Source organism: Fundulus heteroclitus, chromosome 6 (assembly GCF_011125445.2).
Source record: "Fundulus heteroclitus isolate FHET01 chromosome 6, MU-UCD_Fhet_4.1, whole genome shotgun sequence".
NCBI lineage: Eukaryota > Metazoa > Chordata > Actinopteri > Cyprinodontiformes > Fundulidae > Fundulus > Fundulus heteroclitus.
The window spans coordinates 10,493,745-10,506,809 of NC_046366.1; the positions used below are offsets into that span (position 1 = coordinate 10,493,745).

At 38.8% G+C, this 13,065-nt stretch overlaps 1 protein-coding gene across 1 annotated transcript; it reads left to right on the top strand.

Moving 5' to 3' along the window:
* The first annotated feature begins 3,203 nt into the window (after positions 1–3,203).
* On the top strand, positions 3,204–12,747 carry pigr (polymeric immunoglobulin receptor). Its single transcript, XM_036138029.1, has 8 exons — positions 3,204–3,325; positions 3,942–4,286; positions 5,294–5,375; positions 5,555–5,781; positions 10,450–10,528; positions 10,619–10,707; positions 10,830–10,879; positions 10,978–12,747. Exons 1-8 carry the CDS (start codon positions 3,277–3,279, stop codon positions 11,059–11,061), a joined length of 1,005 nt encoding a protein of 334 aa, XP_035993922.1. The 5' UTR covers positions 3,204–3,276; the 3' UTR covers positions 11,062–12,747.
* The last annotated feature ends 318 nt before the right edge of the window (positions 12,748–13,065 follow it).

A 13,065-nucleotide genomic window follows, 5' to 3' on the forward strand; every position in this document is an offset into this window, starting at 1 on the left:
GCTTTGGGTCGTGAATTAATATGTCCTCCTGTCATTATAAGTTAGAAAAAGGACATTATTGGCAATCCAGATAAGAGAAAGGTTAATGAGCCAGTGGGATGGTGTTATTTAATAATGTATCTGACTAGATTTGTTGAAATTATATTGTGTGTGTGTGTGTGTGTGTAGATGGGAATTTCCAGTCTTTAATTTGAGTAGATTAAGTGTAAAATGGAAAAAAAAAAAAAAATCACATATTAAGAAATGTCTTTTACCAAAGTCCCTGTTGGCCCAGCGATCGGTACCACCCATAAACGCTTTTTGCCAATAGGATGGTTGGGGCATACAGAGAGAGGGACCTTCAGCCATTTCTCTATCCACAATTTCTCTAGATCAGCCAGAGTCTTGTCCTTTCTGATGCCATCTTCTTTTTTAGCTCATGCAGGTTTTTCAAATGTGATCAGGTTTAAGGTGGCCATGGAAGAAGGTTGTTTGTCTCCAATGCTCTCTTGTTGATTTGGCCATTTGTTATGAATTTGTCAGACCCTTTAAACTAATTTTAGCTTTCTGGCAAAGACCACAGATTTTCCTTTTGCTTGTTGCTAAAACCTTCCATCTTAGTCCAAATTGTCCAAATTACAACGGTCCAGGTAAACTTGCAGTAGAGGTTTGCTAACTTGATATATCCATGTTTGTGATGGTAGGAAAGGAAATACTTTACTCTGACATTAAGAAACAACTCGTAATCTCTGGCTTGCTAGTTCAGAGTGCTGTAGCCAACACTTATTCATAGTGTGGAGTTGAAGAAAACAGTCTGGTAAGAAAAGGTGAACCAGCAACAGATATAAACACAGCCTGAGTGGATTATCAAGTAATAGCCGTTCAAAAAGTTGGGGAAACTTCACAAGGAGTGGACAGAAGCTGGAGCCTGCCTATCAGGAGCCTTATGTCTAGAACCCTAGATAAATCCCAAAAATGTTGCATTCCTCATGTCAAGCCTCGTCCTGAACCTGAGACTGGACTGATGACCTTTTTACAGATGAAAGTAAAGGCTGGAGGAAGAGTGGAGAAGTTTCCAAAGTCAGCAGTGATTTAGGGTGCCATGTCATCAGCTGGTGTTGGACCACTGCGCCTTCTGAAGTCCATGGTCAACACAGCCATCTGCCGGCGAAAGGTTTAGAGCGCTTCATGTTTCCTTCTGCTGACAAGCTTTATGTAGAGGGTGATTTAATTTTCCAGCAGGACTTGGTAACTGCCAAATGTACCAAAACCTGGGACCGTGACCACGGTGTGACTGTGGTTGATCGGCCACAAACTGGCCTGACCTGAACCCCACAGAGAACCTGTGGTCAAGAGGAGGACGAGACACGAGAACCAACAATGCAGATGACCTGAATGGGCGGGTACGTAGAATTGAGCATAGTTTTCAGAAGCCTTGCATTTCCGTTTAACATGTATTTAATTTTTATTTTTTTTATTTTTTGTGTGGGCCTTGTGCAACATTCTAATGTCTGAGACCCTAAACATTGGGTTCTCCTTAACGGTAAGCCATGTTCATCACAATTGCAAGAAACAAAGACTTGAAATATGTCACTCTGTGATGAATCTATATAGTATATGAGTTACACTTTCTGAAATGAGTGGCAAAAGTATTGAATAGTTTCATGATATTGTATTTTTTTCCAGCTGCACATTTATACTGATTCTGTCACAACTATCGTCAGATTAAAATGTAGAAGTACATTGTTGTAAAAGGATTATTTTAGTTGTATCATTATATAATAAAAGTGGATCAAAACCAGCTTATTCAAATAACCCTGGTTTTCACTTTGAAATCTTTGTACCTCAATCTACAGAACGTGGAATTTAGCCAGTTATTCACTTGGCTTCTAAATCTATCTTGTTGGTCATCATGTTATAAAAACTGTCTCCTACACACTTTAATCAATAGTGCTTTAAGCCCTCCAGACCAAGACTTGGCCCTGATCCATTCTTTAATGTCAAATTGAATTTTCTAGGCTACTGACACCTTGGAGACAAAAAACAACTTAATTTTGTTTCACTCTAAAGAATAGTTACATTGCACCCTTTCATATTACAAAGTCTAACTTTATGACAGATACAGATTGCAGCAGCATTTTGTGTTTGTGTGTGTGTGTGTGTGTGTGTGTGTGTGTGTATGTTGCTGTGTGGGTGAGACTGGGGAACTTCACAAAATGTGAATATGAGGAAGAGCAGCCTTACCTCCAGACATCAGCCGTGAAGTCAAGAGTTGGACACCAATGGGTCTTCTAAACGGACAATTACCCCTAGCATACTGTCAAATTAGTTCCTAAGTGGTACAAGGACAACAAAGTAAATGCTTTTGAGTCGCCATTGTAAAGATATAATCTCAGTCCGACAGAAAATCTGTAGGCAGAGCGGAAAAGGTGTGTATGAGCAAGGCGGCCTACAAACCTGACTCAGTTACACTAGTTTTTTTTTTTTTTTATATACCTGGTCCACACGATCATAGGATATTTTAATTAAACAGAGTAGTCTGATTTTCTGTAGGAAAATGATATGTAAAATGTTGTAGATCCAAAACCTAAAAAAGGGGTTAACACATTTGCCTCTTGAAAATATTTGCAAATTCTTTTGAGCTCAGTTGAAAAACAAAAATTGAGTGTAAAAATTTTTGTCTTTCACTTTTATTCTCAGCAATAAGAACAGGATTTCTAAAATGCTTTCTGTAGCCAATTTTTAATCACTAAATTAAATGCAGTTTCTGGTGCACTGAAGTCTGCTATTGAGCAAAGGTTGTTGAATAGATGTGGGGTTCTGTTTGTAATAAAATAAAAGAGAATGTAAAAAAAAAAACATTTGATTATTAAAAGACAAATACTTTGTGTTGTACCGGACATTTTCAATGGTTAGCAGATTTGACCTTGTCTGTAATAATTTTTACTTTAACTATAAATAAAAACTCCATATTCATCAACCATCTGAGGCGGTGGGCCAAGTCTGACACCCCTGGTTTAAGCAATTCCAAGACATGGGCAGCCAGAAGCAGCTCTGTAGCAAAGTTATTTCTGTGACTCTCATGTGTCCCCTAACTATTTCTTACCCACGTCCCTTTCACTGCCGCTCCACATTTTCTGTTGTCCATCTGGCACTTATATGGTTAATATCTGGAACATCTGGATCCAGCTTTTGGTCACATGACCGAGGGGTAATTGACACTGCGGAACTCAGAGCCCACAGTGTTTGCGCTGGGCAGTGAATCCACTTAATAAACTCCTAACGTGAAGTAAAACCATGTCGCAGCTCTCAACGATCACCCTCTTCCTGTTACCATGGATTCCAGGTATGAGCGCTAAGGTCAGAAACTGCAAAAAAAACAAAAACAAAAAAAAACATTTGCAGCTGTTGATGGAGTTTGACACAAAGGATGATTAATGCCTCTCTTGTTGCCTCCCCGCTCTATTATTGTGTGCTTAGCAAATACTAGCGCTTTATCATAAGATACTCTTTGTGCTTCGCTTCACTTTATAATTTAATTCCATTTCTGCGTTAATCATTTGGAGCAGACTGACTTGAAAGTTGTTGAAGCTGCTATTTTCTTTTTTTTTTGCTGGAGGCACCGAGAGATTCAGTGTTTTTCTAAGTCTTCCAAGCTTTCAAACTGTTTTGCTGCAGGCAATGGTATGTTTGAGCTTCATTTTGTCAGGCGTTTAAAGTCCCGTGAATTGTAGGAAGGATAATCCGATTTCAGAAAAACAAGTGAAGGGAAGCTATAAAAAGGAGAAAAAGGAACAAACGGCCCCGTGCCACAAAGGAAACCGAAAGAACCAATATGGTGAAGGCCACTCTCCCTATTCCAGACAGCAGATGAAAAATGCCCGCGAGAAATAACTGGTCTGCTCCAGCCTTTCTGTGGATAAAACTAATGTTCAGCATTTCTCATCTCTACTTTCTGTCAGCCTTCCTCTGTAAGGTTACCACGGAAAAGGAGTTTTCAGTCCTGGAGGGGGGCTCGCTCACCATCCCCTGTCACTACGAGCCCCAGTATGCCAGCTATGTAAAATACTGGTGCCACGGGAGGACCAGGGAGTTCTGTACCACGCTGGCTCAGACCGATGAGCACCGCCTGGTAAATCCGGCTGACGAGAAAGTGAGCATTTTCGACGACCCCGTCCAGCTGGTGTTCACGGTCACCATGAACGACATGAAGGTGGGGGAGTCAGGGTGGTACATGTGTGGCGTGGAGATAGGAGGCGTGTGGAACGCCGATGACGGCGCTTTTACAAACATCAAAGTCATTGATGGTGAGTAGTGAAAGGATTTTGAGCTCTTGATCACATGCTAAAATGATTTTAAAAGTGCAGGTGCATCTCAATATATTGGAATACCATCGATTAGTTGATTGATTTAAGTAGTTTAACTCAAAAAGGGAAACGTGTGTGTGTGTGTGTGTGTTTGTGTGAATAGATGGAAACACAGACATTACATCAAGAGTGAAATCTTACAGCTAATACAAAGCCCAAATTCAGTGGCCCAGAAAATCATGGTATTACATAAAGTCAATAAATATAGAATTGAATATGTAATTGGTAAAATGTAAACATGTTATGGCAAACACAATTGGCGTTGGTCTACTGTGTTTTCATGTTCAAATCAGTACAGTCATTTACCAGGACACTTCATACTTGATGGAAATGCTCGTTTCATTTCCCAGCAACACTTAGCACAGGCTCACACTGTGAAGAGTACCAGCACCCACTTTAATGACCGTGGTAACACTGCATCTGATTGGCCAGCAACCTGGCCTGACCTGAACCGCACACTTTCCCCGTGCGGTTCAGGTCAGGCCCGTCAGAGGAAGATGAAAGACACCAGACCAAACAATGCAGATGACCTGAAGGCGGCTATCAGCGCCACCCGGGCTTCCATTACACCCTAAAAAGTGCTGGTCACCTCTCCATGCCACGTCGTACTGATGCCGCAATTCATGCAAAAGAAACTCCTACCAAGCGCTGAATGCACATACTGTGCAATACATAAACATACTTTTTTTTTCTATTCGGAAAATTATGTTTGTTGGTCTCATGTAACAATTTAAATTTACTGGGAACCGAACGTTGGGTTTTTTATTAGCTGTAAGCCACAATCCTCAACATTAGCAGGAAAACACATTCGAAATATTATATAAGGCATCACTCTGTGTGTAACAAATCTACACATTTGAATTTAGTTATTAAAATACTTGTCATTGATATTCTAATTAACTGAATGCACTTGTATTAACAATGCATTGTCCCGATGATCTCTGCAGGTATGTCAGTGGTGAACAGCATGATAAGTGGAGAGGAGGGAAGCTCTGTCACAATTGAATGCCTCTACAGTGAGAAATACAGGCATTTGACTTTTCTTTTACTCATAATATTGTTGGGCTGGTTTTGTATTAGACCGCTCGAGCAACTGCTGAAGCGCTGTTAATAACATTTACATTAAAAGACCAGAATACTCTCATTCATGTGAAAATATGGGTGGAAGATCAGCTTTCAGTGACTCCTCTGTGTGTGCCTGCCAACAGAGAAAGTGAGAAGAAATGGTGCCGGAGTGGTGACAAGAGAACCTGCCGGTCGACAGGTTCTGACGGGAGCTACGATGACTCCTCCGTGGCCATCAGAGATGACAGAACTGGGGCTTTCACCGTAACCTTTAAGAAGCTGCAGATGAAAGACACAGCTTGGTACTGGTGTTCTGCAGGGCAGCACAAGATAGCTGTGCAACTACTGGTCACACCCCAACCCACTACTAGTAGGTAGACAAGGAGGAAAGAAATGTCTGCATTTAATGCATAATGAAACGTGTAAGGCAATTCTATGTGATAAATTATAAAAGTCCACTAGACAAGGTTCCGTTGCAGTGCCTCTCAAAATCATCCATAACCCTCAGATTCTTTCACATTTTGCCTTAAACAGAGCTACAAACCTTACTGCATATCATTGTGATTTTATGTTACAGACATAAAATCATAAAATGATGTGACATAAAGCACATCATTGTGAAGTACAAAAAAAAAAAACTTTTATTTATTACCACAAATCTAGAAAGTTTGTCATGTATGACCTATATGTCTTTAACCTTCTGACTTGTATATCTGTAAATAAAATCCAAAGCGACCTCTCACCTTCAGAAGTCACGTAATTAGTTAATTTCGTTGTATATTTGGCTGTTCTGTGAATGCATCAGGGGTTTGTTACAGAACAATAATTAACAAACAGCATGATGAACAGAGCAGACAGGTCAGGAGGAATGTTGTGAAGTAGCTTGAAGCACGGTTAGTTTATAGAACAATATTCCAAGCTGTGACCATCTCATGAAACACCGTTCAATCTCTCATCTAAAAATGGAGCATGGTGCAACCTCTAACCTACCAAGACGTGACTGTACACCCAGACGGAAAGGTCAGGCCAATTTAAACGTTTTCGATTTGGATGCAAAATGCTTCGCGTGTCGGTAAATTACCTCGTGCACATTCCCCATGACACACCATTGGCCTGTGGTGATGCTTTTCATCCGCACGGTAAGGGAAGCAGGTCAGAGTTGATGGCTGGATGGCTAGAGCTGAGTACAGGCCACCACAGGAAGAAAACCTGTTACAGGCTTCAAAGGATCAGAAGCTGGGGCACACAGTCACTTCATGCAGGACCACAATCCTGCGTGAAGTTAGAATGACCCTGTCAAAGTTCTGACCTAAATCCATTTGGTAAACAGTGGCAAGCGTTGAAAAATTATCTTCACTGACTTTGTCTGTCCAATCTAGTGGAACTTGAACATAGAAAAATGCACATGTCTGATTAAGACGCATCCCAATATTTGCACCCTTAAAAAAACTTTAAGGGTGCCTTCTATTGTCTGATGACTGAAATGTGCTTTCCCTTGTCTTCCACAAAATCATTGAATCAGGAGGGCCGAATTCAAATGTAAACCATACTTTATAGATTTGTGTTGTAAAGATTTTGGAAACCATTTAACCTTTTCCTTTCACTTCATAGTTGTCATTGACTTTGTGTTGGTCTGTCACTCAAAACTCTAATAGAATAAATTGAAGACTGTGGTAGGAAATTGACTTAATGGGAAAAGGTGCAAGAAGTGGGAATGCTTTTGGATGGCACTGTATTTAAGTGATCTTGCGTATAATCTATAAAAAATAGGTTTAAGTCATAAAAAATTAAACTGAAAGAACTGCTTTAATTGGTTAAACAAGTATTTGAATACAAAAAGAGATTTTTCAAACATATTTACATCTTGTCTTGTTAATATTACAATTTCGCAACCTCTTAATGTAAAAGGTAAATTTACTTAAATTTTTAGAAAGGTATCAGGCTGCTATTGTTAAAGCCACAGAATTGGAAAACTAAAACTAGAATAAGATAAGACAAGAAACTCCTTTAATATCCCAAAATGGAAAAATTAATGGTAATGGAAAAATAAGCTAATTGAATCAAAAGTTAGTTCTAAAGCAACAGAGGATGAGCTTTATCAGAAACGGCAAAAATAAGAGTAAACAAACAAATACTGCACAGTTATTGATTGAGTTTTTGAGTTATTGAACTTATCCAGTGGCTTCCTCTCAGCTACAGATAAACTGCTGCTTATAGAAAGAATATGTTCCTTTCTCTAAACCTAAATGTAATTCTTCCTGAAAACCAAAACTGGAAATTAAACATAAGCAAAATATCAAAAAACCCAATCTTTGCCTATAATAGTTTACAGCTTGCAGCGCAGCACAAACATTCTTTCCCAGAATAAAGAAAAGCTAAAGAAAACTCTGCCCTGAGGCCTTGATATTACCAAGGGAATACTTCCGGCAGAAAGCAAGAAAATATTTTTTTTTTGCTGTCAAGCTTAACTCAGATTCTGAGTCTGTGAGGTTTGAACTTTTAGCTAATTAAGGCACTATAGTTGGCATCATGTAGCAGCTAAAGTAGTCAGCTAAGTGAAGTAGTGTAGCTAGCATTGCTCCTGAGGTTGCCGTTTTAAAGAAATGCATTTATTGCAGTTTATAGCTGAAGGAGAGGGAAAATGGAGATCTGCTGCAGATGTACTGACAATATCTTTCCAAGAGAACATGTGACAGTATGAGGATGAGCCAGCCAAGGCACTCAAGCTAGCAGGCCTTTCTTTGCCACGCATGCATAGCAATAGTGGAAGTTGGAGCTCATTTCCAGTAAAAGCATTAACCTTGAAGGGAATGGATTGGAATACCAGCAGAAATTGCACATTTGTTTGGATGATAACTGCTATCCACAATACAAGCTGATTATTATTTTTTATTTTATTTCAATTTCATATGTTGGAACATTGAATTAAGTTAACAAGTTCGTATTTTACAGTACCATGTGCCACTGGTTTGATGAGAAACAACCTCTCAGAAGTGCTCATAAATAGTACATACCAACAACACTCACTACATTTTATACATGCAGGAGCTATAGCCTGCTGGAGGCTGAACTCTAATTTACTGAACAGCCCCATGTTTAGTATCTATCATGGCTGCACAGCATCCATGATGGATACAGTGAAAGTTTCAGGTATAAACTTAACATACATTTATTAGCATTTCAACTGGTTAGTATAACACCAAATCAGAAGTAAAACCTCTATTTTTTTTAAACAATTTTCTTTGGCTTTTAAACACCTTAAATTCAGAGAGATACACTCTTTTAACTAGCATCTTTTAGCCCCACAACAAATAGCATATCCTACTTGTTTTCCAAAGTTCAATTCACGTTTGAGTTTGATCATTCCTGGATCCAAGCTTTGCATTTGTTTGTTTTTTCTGTTCTTGATTACACCAAATCAATGCATTTATTTTTTTATTTTTATTTTTACATTTGTGGATATTTATCTTCTCTCTTATATGGTTTGAATTAAATTATTACTATAAATGATGTTGAAGTTTAGTTTTTGGTAGCATGAACAATTAGGCCCCTTAAAGTTTGCAAGAAATGTGTTATTCAGTGGGTGCTTTTGTTTGACAGTTTTTTTTGGCCTTTCAGCAGAATTATGCCTGTGCAAATTATCAGTCAATATCCTCAAATCAGAAAAATATGTCCTACTTCAGGTTGTTCAAGTACAAAGTGCCTGATTTGACAGAGACTGGTGGATAGGCATCAAAATGTCTTTTGACAATATGAGAGAAAGTCTGGTTGCCTCTGATTTAAGCCTGTCCTGCTGTTGCCTCTCTATATGTGAGGTTGATCTAGAATTATTGCTGTTTGAGATGCAGCATCCTCCTATAGCATAACATTATGCTTTCAGTCACAATTGTTTTTTTCAAAATCATTTTATTACAATTAGTGCTACCTTGTAGCCTTCGGCTAAAACACAGTGTTCCCCTTGATTGTTAAAAGGGAAGTACTTAAATTAAATGCCATTACCACACATCCCTTGTGTTAGCTTTAATTATCCAAGGTCAATTTAATCAAGATAGTACAGTTTAAATATTCTAGGCCCTAAGCATGCAACAATGTATCAGTATGTATGAAGTACATGGTGTTCCAAACCAGTTTTTATAGGTTTAGACTGAACTGTTTTGTAATTTGCTTTGGTCACAAAATTTGACTCCAAGCAATTGTAAATTGTTATCAATAAAGAATCAACTGACTGGTTCAGCATGGTCTAAAATCTTTCCCCACCCAGATTTCATCAACATTCTTGTTTGCAGTCTGAGATTTTTAAATAACACTATGTGTTAAAACAGTATCAATAATGAGAAGAGTATTCCAACGGAACGTCTTATGATGTCTGTAATCGTGACTACTTAGATCCATTTTGTAGTGATTAAAACACAAAGAAGCTGCTTTTAGGATCAATATGTATTCCTCTTATGCAGCAGGGGCTCTCATTCCTGCAGTGTATGGATTTTTTCATTTCACCTGTCAAAAATATTGATGCTATGAGTTGAGGTTTTATTGCACTTCAAACTCTCTTGTGCTTGTCACGCTGTTTTTCTTTCTTGTCATACTACAGTTTTTCTTTTTCTGCTCTTCCCTGTGGTATCACCATCTTTGGTAGCAGGGATGGAGATATATATGTTCTCTTTGGGAGTGGCGAGGATGGAAAGGATCAGGAACAGGCGCATCATGAGTACATCATGTTAGATGGATTGGAGATAAAGCCAGTGAGGCCAGACTGAGATGGTTTGGACGTGTACAGAGGAGAGATAGTGAGCACATTGGTAGAAGGACGATGAGGCTGGAAATGCCAGGCAGGATGCCTGCAGGAAGACCAAAGAGGAGATTTATAGATTGAGCGAAAGAGGACATGAAGGTAGTTGGTGTGAGAGAAAAAGATGCAAAAGATAAGGTTAGGTGGAGACAAATGACTCACTGTGGTGGCCCTTTAGAGGAAAAAGGCAAAATAAGAAGAAAACCACTAATACAGTATCTCCATCTAATGCTGTATTGTCTCTTACAGTCCCAGCTGTGACAAGCCAGTCCTTTCAAAACCTGCCTCCAGCCAAAGCCATCACTAGGGAGTCCTGGAGTGGCAACAGGTAAAAGTTAACATGTATCACATGTATGTATTGTGCCTTGCATTTAAGTAGATGCGGACTGCACGAACAGGCTTTGTTTCTGTGTTTTAGTCCCATGTTGGCATCTGTGGTGGTCTGTTCATCTGTCATTTTCCTGGCAGTCATGGCCATATTGGCCATAAAGTTCTGGAAATTGCACAGTAAGGCAGCTCATTTCCTCGAATGTCATATTTGTGAGGCGATATGTCATAATTCGTGAATAAAGTCAGAAAAGCTGTAGATTATTATTTGCTGCTTAAATATTCTCATTGTGTATTTCTAGAGAGTGACCGCGTTCCCAGGGAAGTTGAGGAGATGAAAGCTAAATTCAGTGTAAGCCCCTTTTTAAGAAGCCTCCCTCTGTTATACATATGAATGAATGAATATTCCTTTATAATGATAGTATTCCTTTGTGTTAATATCTCCTGCAGGGCTACTCAAGAGATGCAGGTGACTTCCAAAATGCTGCCGTGCTTTTCCTTAACAAGGATACCCAGGATGTGCAGATGTACTGAGATCAGACTCTGCCTTACTGTTACCTTCACTAACTGAATGTAATTTTTATGTCACTCTACTGCTCAGAGCATGCACTCTCAATATCAGTGTTCTTTTCATGTCGTGTACTATAACACACATTCAAACAACTTCGCTTTACATGCTGCTTCCCATAAGGCAGCTTCTACAATTTGCACGGCCCATAGAGGGAAACACAAGCATTGGCACATCTCACAGAGTTGCTGTTCCCAAAAAGGGGGATGATATATGAGTTCAGTGTGATTTTGAAATGAAAAAAATATTTTTGGTATAATTCTGTCTTTATAGTCAATGAAGTATTCCACTAAAATACTGCCACTTATCTCTCAGACTCATGTATAATTATTCAGGAAATTCAGTTGGCAAAACTTGAGTTTCCTTGGACTGTTTAGCTATTGTTTTAGTTGCATTCTTTGCTTTCTTAAGGGGAATTTTGTGATCCCAATGTCAAACTTTATAATTGATGGAAAATTCTTCTTTGACGAAGGGCCTCAAACCCTTGTAATTTCTAAGCATCTGTTTGCAAATTTCCGCTGGTGTCATGCAAAAAGTATGGTGGATGTATTTTCTGGTGTTGAGCTGAAAGTCTTTGAAGTTGGAAGTCATCCTTAGCAAAAAACGCTAATCTTTACCTTCCTCCATAGATTGGCTGGTTTTGAATTAATGTCAGGACTCTGTCTGGGCCCTAAAAAAAACAAAAAACATAAAAATTATTTCCAGCCAAACTGTCAGTGATACCAGTTATCTTTCATTTGAGCTAAAAGTATGGACCTAAGGGACATTAGGCAGGTGGATGATCCCAAACAAACACCCAAAATGGTTTTGGAATGCATGTAAGAGGCTAACATTAAGTTTCTTGAATGGTTTCTTTGAAACCTGAACCATACCCCTCAACACTCTAGGTGCCCAACCAATTTAAATTAACTTTACCAGTTCTGATCAGAAGAATTCAGCTAGAATCATGCCAGGGCCTTGTCAATGGTTGCAAAAAGAAACTGGAGGTTTTTGGCTAAATTTTGCGAATAAAACATCAGCCATGGGAACTACTGAACAACAAGGGTCATAGCTGTCCAACCTATGCAAATGAGATCCTACACAGGAGCTATCATTTGAGCCTTGCACTGAATATTGCTGGCTACAAACTGATCAGAGTCCCCATGCTGACTTCATTATGCCGCTAAAAGCAACAACGGGGGTACTTAGAATGGCAAGAGCTCGTTCAGTCCATTACACAGAATTTCGTTTGCATCATGCAACCTGGAGTGTGTGAGATTTTTATTTAATGAGGACAGGCCTGCAGGATGCATAATGGTACTAGAGGTCAGCTCAGCACAGCTCTAGTGCAGCCTTTTGTTCCACCTAAGATGATCTCTTTTGACATTTTTCTGATGTTTGTTTAGAGTAAACTCATTTTCACATGTTATTTTCCTTTTTTTTTTTTTTTACCCAAAAGATATGAATATGCAAACAGCTTCACTGATTAACAGGTAGCTGATTTTCTTGGAGCTCTTATTGTATTAAATATATACTTTGCGAAGTAAAAATGTGCATATTTGTTGTTGCACTCTTTTTGTAATAAATTTTTACTCAATTATTGAACCCATGAAGGTAATACTGATATTTCAAAGGAAAGAAACAAACAAGAAAATAAACAATTAATCATTAAACACTGTAATGACTCCTTCTGTCAGTCTTCCCCAGGGCAGCTGTGGCTACTATAGTGTAACACTATCTAGGTGTGAATGTGTGTGTGAATGGGTGAATGACTAACTAGTGTAAGCGCTTTGGGGTCGTCGGACTAGTTAAAGCGCTATACATGTACAACCCATTCACCATCTTGCTGTTGTGGGGAATTTATCTTTTCTTGGTTATTACATCCTAATTAAGTGAACAAATACCACCAGTTTTGATGTTTGGGTGTTAATAAGTCCTATGACTGAATATGACTAATGGTCATATTCAATGTTTAGTTTTTATCTTCACAG

What these genes read in the sequence shown, in the direction of transcription:
- pigr (XM_036138029.1), top strand. Translation starts at nt 3,277, where the DNA reads ATGTCGCAGCTCTCAACGATCACCCTCTTCCTGTTACCATGGATTCCA. An exon ending in CTCTACAGTGAGAAATACAG is followed by an intron (nt 5,376 to 5,554) that starts GCATTTGACTTT and finishes GCCTGCCAACAG; the next exon opens with AGAAAGTGAGAAGAAATGGT. An exon ending in AGATGAAAGCTAAATTCAGT is followed by an intron (nt 10,880 to 10,977) that starts GTAAGCCCCTTT and finishes TATCTCCTGCAG; the next exon opens with GGCTACTCAAGAGATGCAGG.